This window comes from Seriola lalandi, unplaced genomic scaffold (genome assembly GCF_002814215.2).
Source record: "Seriola lalandi dorsalis isolate HSWRI2012SDOR001 ecotype SW California unplaced genomic scaffold, Sedor1 jcf7180002054973, whole genome shotgun sequence".
Lineage (NCBI taxonomy): Eukaryota > Metazoa > Chordata > Actinopteri > Carangiformes > Carangidae > Seriola > Seriola lalandi.
Genome location: NW_019525523.1, coordinates 22,266 through 27,983, shown reverse-complemented (window position 1 = coordinate 27,983; position 5,718 = coordinate 22,266). Strand labels below are relative to the sequence as shown.

The following is a 5,718-nucleotide window of genomic DNA, read 5'->3' as shown; positions in this document are numbered from 1 at the left end:
ATCTACAGATGGAGACAGTCTCGCATCCTGTATCACTCCAATCTCCCTGTGATTCCATATTATCCACCACGTTACTCAGACACTTTGGGGACAGGGACTCTCCAACACGTGTACAATTACGAGGTGTGCAGGACTACTGACTCCAGAAAGAGTGACTGTAAGTTCGGCAGAGCTGGTAGTCAGAACGTGCTGATAATGGACCCCAGTTCTACAGGGACGATGCAGCGGATACAGAATGAAAAGAGCATCCTGGATGAACCAGACTCTCCTATAGAGGTCAGTTAAATAATGTGGCTGCTCTCTTTGCCGTTATTTCTTTCTGTGTCTAGTTAAATTCATTGGGAACTGTTGCGCGCCATACCTGCATTTTCAGTACCATGGACAGCATTCCACTTTGCATAAAGATATGACTGTCATCACCACATAATTGTCCATTTCTTCTGTGATTTAATTTTTTTCTTGTATCCTATACACAACCTGTTTTATTATTAGTTTCGGTGACAAAGAGCTACACTTGCCAATAGCCATGAATTTTTGTTTTTGCTCTTCCTCGTTTAATTTTAAACTTAATGAACTTTCAGCCAATAAGGATACTCTGTGATTAAATAGTTCTATCACAGATGTAAACCAAGATCTTACTGACACTAGCGATATACTGGTCAGCTACTGTAACTACTACTACTACTGCTACTACAAATAGTAATTATAATAATAATAATAATAATAATCAGCTTCATTTCTCTATCATCATCTACATTCTCGTCTCCCTTACCCCATCTATTGCTGTTTGGTATTATGAACAGAAAGGGCCGCTATTGGCCAGAGTGTGGCAGTCTTCGATAGGGCTGGTAACTGTACCTCCCCCTTAGATTGTGACATGGCAGACAATAAAACAGGCACCGACCGCCTGCCATCGTGTAAATAGAAAACTGCTCACGGACATGGGAAGCTGCTATTATTTGTTGATAATTTACTGCAGATACGACCGGAATTTTTAAGGATATTCATATGGATTACAGTTTTATCAAAAGGACACAGGAATAACCCGACAAAATGATGAGACGGCAAGTACTGTTCATCTTCGCTCTCTCTGTTACCTCGGTGTTCGGGCAGGTCAGCTACTCCATTCCTGAGGAAATGGAGAAAGGTTCATTAGTCTGCAATGTCGCTCAAGATTTAGGTGTAGATTTTAAAAGGCTCAAATCTGGTAGAGCTCGTATTCATTCGGGAGACAGTGCAGAATACATCGAGCTGAATAGAGAAAGGGGTGTCCTCCTTATCAAAGAGAGAATAGACCGAGAGACGCTGTGTGGAGAAACAACGCCCTGTGCTTTACATTTACAGATGATTCTGGAAAATCCAATGGAACTGTTTCGCATAACAATAGAAATCACAGACATAAACGACAACGCTCCCAGCTTTGCATCAAGCGAGAAACGTTTTGAGATCAGCGAGTCAGCTGTTATTGGGTCTAAATTTGTACTGGAGAAAGCCATAGATGCAGACATTGGTGCAAATGGTCTCCAAAGCTATTCGCTTAATCCAACAAGCAACTTTGCATTGAAACTAGAGAATCAAGCAGACGGAGGTAAAAAGGTAGAAATGGTTCTACAGAAACCACTAGATCGCGAACACATGGAACAGATATCACTACTGTTAACTGCTCTAGATGGCGGACAGCCGCGTATGTCGGGGACAATGCAGATAACTGTTAACGTGTTAGATGCAAACGACAACGCACCGGTTTTCACTAAGTCAGTATACAAGGAAACATTAACCGAGAATTCCGCAAGGGGAACCAGGGTTATTACGGTTTGTGCATCTGACAAAGATGGAGGCTCTAATGCAGAAATATCATACGCAATTTCAAATAGCAAGCGTCGTTTATCCGATCTGTTTCAAATCGACAGAAAAACTGGAGAGGTTATCTTAATCGGTGAAATAGATTATGAAAAAGCTAAGCTCTTCCAAATAGATATTGAGGCTATCGATAATGGTGGACTGTCTGATTCCAGTAAGATCCTAATTGATATCATTGATATCAATGACAACAGCCCTCATATAAAAATACTCTCTAAATCAGACAGCATTTTAGAGGACTCTCCTGACAATACTGTGATTGCTATGCTAAGTGTAAATGATCCTGACTCTGAAAGGAATGGCGAGGTGAAGTGTAATATTAATGATGACATTCCTTTTAAAATACAAAATACAATGAATGGATTTTATAGTTTAGTTACAGAAGTAGCTTTGGATAGAGAGGCCGCGTCACAGTATAATATAACAGTGACCTGCTCTGATGAGGGAGTCCCCTCCCTCTCCAGCAGCGTCACTCTCACCTTACAGATCTCTGATGTGAATGACAACGCGCCTGTCTTTGAGAGGAGCTCATATGATGCCTACATTGTAGAAAACAACACACCAGGCCTCTCTATATTCACAGTGAAAGCCAGAGATGCTGACTGGAACCAGAATGCCCGTGTTTCTTACATACTGGAGGACTCCTCTGTTAACGGAGTGCCAGTCTCCTCATATGTGTCCGTAAGTGCTGATAGTGGAGTCATCCATGCAGTGCGCTCTTTTGACTACGAGCAGATCAAAGATTTCCACTTCCGCGTCAAAGCGCAGGATGGAGGCTCTCCTCCACTCAGTAGCAATGTGACTGTGAAAATACTGATCCAGGACCAGAACGACAACCCTCCTCAAATTCTGTACCCAGTTCAGACTGGTGGCTCTCTGGTGGCTGAAATGGTGCCTCGTTCAGCAGATGTGGGCTATCTGGTGACTAAAGTGGTGGCTGTTGATGTGGACTCTGGACAGAATGCCTGGCTCTCCTATAAACTGCAGAAAGCCACAGACAGGGCGCTGTTTGAAGTGGGCTTACAGAATGGAGAAATAAGAACTATCCGCCAAGTCACTGATAAAGATGCAGTGAAACAAAGACTGACTGTTATAGTGGAGGACAACGGGCAGCCCTCTCGTTCAGTTACAGTCATTGTTAACGTGGCGGTGGCGGACAGCTTCCCTGAAGTGCTGTCGGAATTCACTGACTTTACACACGACAAGGAGTACAATGACAACCTGACTTTTTACTTAGTGTTGGCTCTGGCTGTAGTTTCCTTCCTCTTCATCACGTGTTTAGTGGTTATTATATCAGTGAAAATCTACAGATGGAGACAGTCTCGCATCCTGTATCACTCCAATCTCCCTGTGATTCCATATTATCCACCACGTTACTCAGACACTTTGGGGACAGGGACTCTCCAGCACGTGTACAATTACGAGGTGTGCAGGACGACTGACTCCAGAAAGAGTGACTGTAAGTTCGGCAGAGCTGGTAGCCAGAACGTGCTGATAATGGACCCCAGTTCTACAGGGACGATGCAGCGGATACAGAATGAAAAGAGCATCCTGGATGAACCAGACTCTCCTCTAGAGGTTGGTCATGTGGTTTGATTTCTATATAATGTTTTTTTGCAGTATGTATGTACTTTAACATGTGTGTTAAAGGCGTCATTTAGGCAAAACTACAGCGCCTTGGACAGCGACATTGAAAGCACAGCTTCACATTGTTTTCCTCTTTCACTCTCCTTCTGCATGTTTTTCCTTGTGTGTAGTAGCCTCTTTTATCCAGTATTATAACTCCCTTTTCATATTTTTTTCTACAGATTTTTAAAAAATCAGACAAGCAGCACAGGCTATGTTTAGGCTCCTTCTATTATCCTTAATCTGAATGTAGCATTCGAATTCTCATGGCATTATTGCTGTTATTCTTATGTACTTTCACAATTTGAACTCATCGGGCCGCTGTTGCCCAGTGTGTGGCAGTTGAGAATTGCTTTTGTAAAAGATCCTCCTAGTCATCGCTCTGGCATAATACCGACGTACAGGCTCAGATGTAGAATGGACACTTCGGAAATCAGACCATAGACTGCTATGAACAGATACCTCAAGACGGAATTTTATTTCCTAATGTGTGGATTAAAACATATTTCTCGTCCATTTTTAATTTTCATGTGACCGAATCTTACTCTTAAAACGGAATAACACACGGTATCTATTGTGCAACGGAGCTATCGGACAGAACAATGAAACGGCAAGTACTGTTGTTAATCTCCATCTTCTGCCTGAGTTCTGTGAACGGACAGGTCAGCTACTCAATTCCAGAAGAAATGGCAAAAGACTCTTTGGTCGGTAACATAGCACAGGATTTAGGTTTAGATGTCAAACGTCTTAAGTCAGGTAAAGCTCGCATTTACACGGGAGACAGTGCTCAGTACATAGAACTGAACAGAGAAAGAGGAGTCCTCCTTATTAAAGAAAAAATAGACCGCGAAGCTCTCTGCAGACAGACAACGCCTTGCGCTTTGCATTTTCAAATTACGTTAGAGAACCCATTAGAATTGTTCCCAGTTACTGTAGAAATTACCGATATTAATGACAACGCTCCAGTGTTCCAAAAGGAGGAGAGAAGATTTGAAATAAGCGAGTCTGCAGTCATCGGCTCTAAGTTCTTGCTCGAGAAAGCGATTGACCCTGATATCGAACTGAATGGTCTTCAGAGATACACTCTAAAGCCGAGTGACAATTTTGTGCTTAAACTGCATTCTCAGTCTGATGGAAGCAAAAAGGTAGAGATGATTTTACAAAAACCTTTGGACCGAGAGAAACAAGAACACATATCATTGGTTTTAACAGCGGAGGATGGAGGAGAACCACAAATGACAGGGACAATGCAAATTCATGTGACTGTGTTGGATGTAAACGACAATGCCCCTGCTTTCAGCAAATCCGTCTACAAAGCAAGCATTACAGAAAACTCCGCAATAGGAACACTCGTTACTAAGGTCAGCGCTTCTGATGCAGACAAAGGCTCAAATGGCGAGGTGACCTACGTCATCGGGAATAGCATGGATGCTGTTTCGAAGTTATTTCATATTAACAGTCAAGGCGATGTAATATTAGAAGGTCCAATAGACTATGAAAGAGAAAAACATTATCACATCGACATAGAGGCTGTTGATCAAGGTGGACTCTCAGATTCGAGTAAGATAATAATTGATGTTATTGACGTGAATGACAATAGCCCTATTGTAAATATGATATCAACATCAGGCTCCGTACCAGAGGATTCAGCACACAAAACAGTAATAGCTTTAATGAGTGTAAATGACCCAGATTCTGAAACTAATGGAAAGGTCCACTGTGTAATAAATGAAAACCTGCCATTTGAAATTAAATTTACCTCCAATAATTTCTATAGTATAATAACCAACAGTGAATTAGACAGAGAGAGAGCCTCTGAGTATAATATAACAGTGACCTGCTCTGATGAGGGAGTCCCCTCCCTCTCCAGCAGCGTCACTCTCACCTTACAGATCTCTGATGTGAATGACAACACCCCTGTCTTTGAGAGGAGCTCATATGAGGCCTTCATTGTAGAAAACAACACACCAGGCCTCTCTATATTCACAGTGAAAGCCATAGACGCTGACTGGAAGCAGAATGCTCGTGTTTCTTACATACTGGAGGACTCCTCTGTTAACGGAGTGCCAGTCTCCTCATATGTGTCCGTTAGTGCTGATAGTGGAGTCATCCATGCAGTGCGCTCTTTTGACTACGAGCAGATCAAAGATTTCCACTTCCGCGTCAAAGCGCAGGATGGAGGCTCTCCTCCACTCAGTAGCAATGTGACTGTGAAAATACTGATCCAGGACC

The 5,718-nt window shown here is 42.5% G+C and overlaps 3 protein-coding genes across 3 annotated transcripts in view; all 3 read left to right on the top strand.

The window, feature by feature from the left end:
• LOC147817318 (protocadherin gamma-A11-like) overlaps positions 1–285 on the top strand; it is a 2,691-nt gene extending 2,406 nt beyond the window's left edge. Inside the window, exon 2 of the mRNA XM_087171005.1 lies at positions 124–285. Within this exon, the coding sequence (XP_087027131.1) occupies positions 124–285 (162 nt within the window). The remainder of the gene's footprint in view (positions 1–123) is intronic.
• Positions 286–671: 386 nt separating this feature from the next.
• Positions 672–3,456, top strand: LOC111646577 (protocadherin gamma-A11-like). The gene has a single exon (XM_023396106.2). The coding sequence runs from the start codon at positions 1,054–1,056 to the stop codon at positions 3,454–3,456; it is 2,403 nt and encodes an 800-aa protein (XP_023251874.1). The 5' UTR covers positions 672–1,053.
• Positions 3,457–3,850: 394 nt separating this feature from the next.
• LOC111646576 (protocadherin gamma-A11-like) overlaps positions 3,851–5,718 on the top strand; it is a 3,051-nt gene continuing 1,183 nt past the window's right edge. The window contains exon 1 of the mRNA XM_087171004.1: positions 3,851–5,717. Within this exon, the coding sequence (XP_087027130.1) occupies positions 4,089–5,717 (1,629 nt within the window). The 5' untranslated portion in view covers positions 3,851–4,088. The remainder of the gene's footprint in view (position 5,718) is intronic.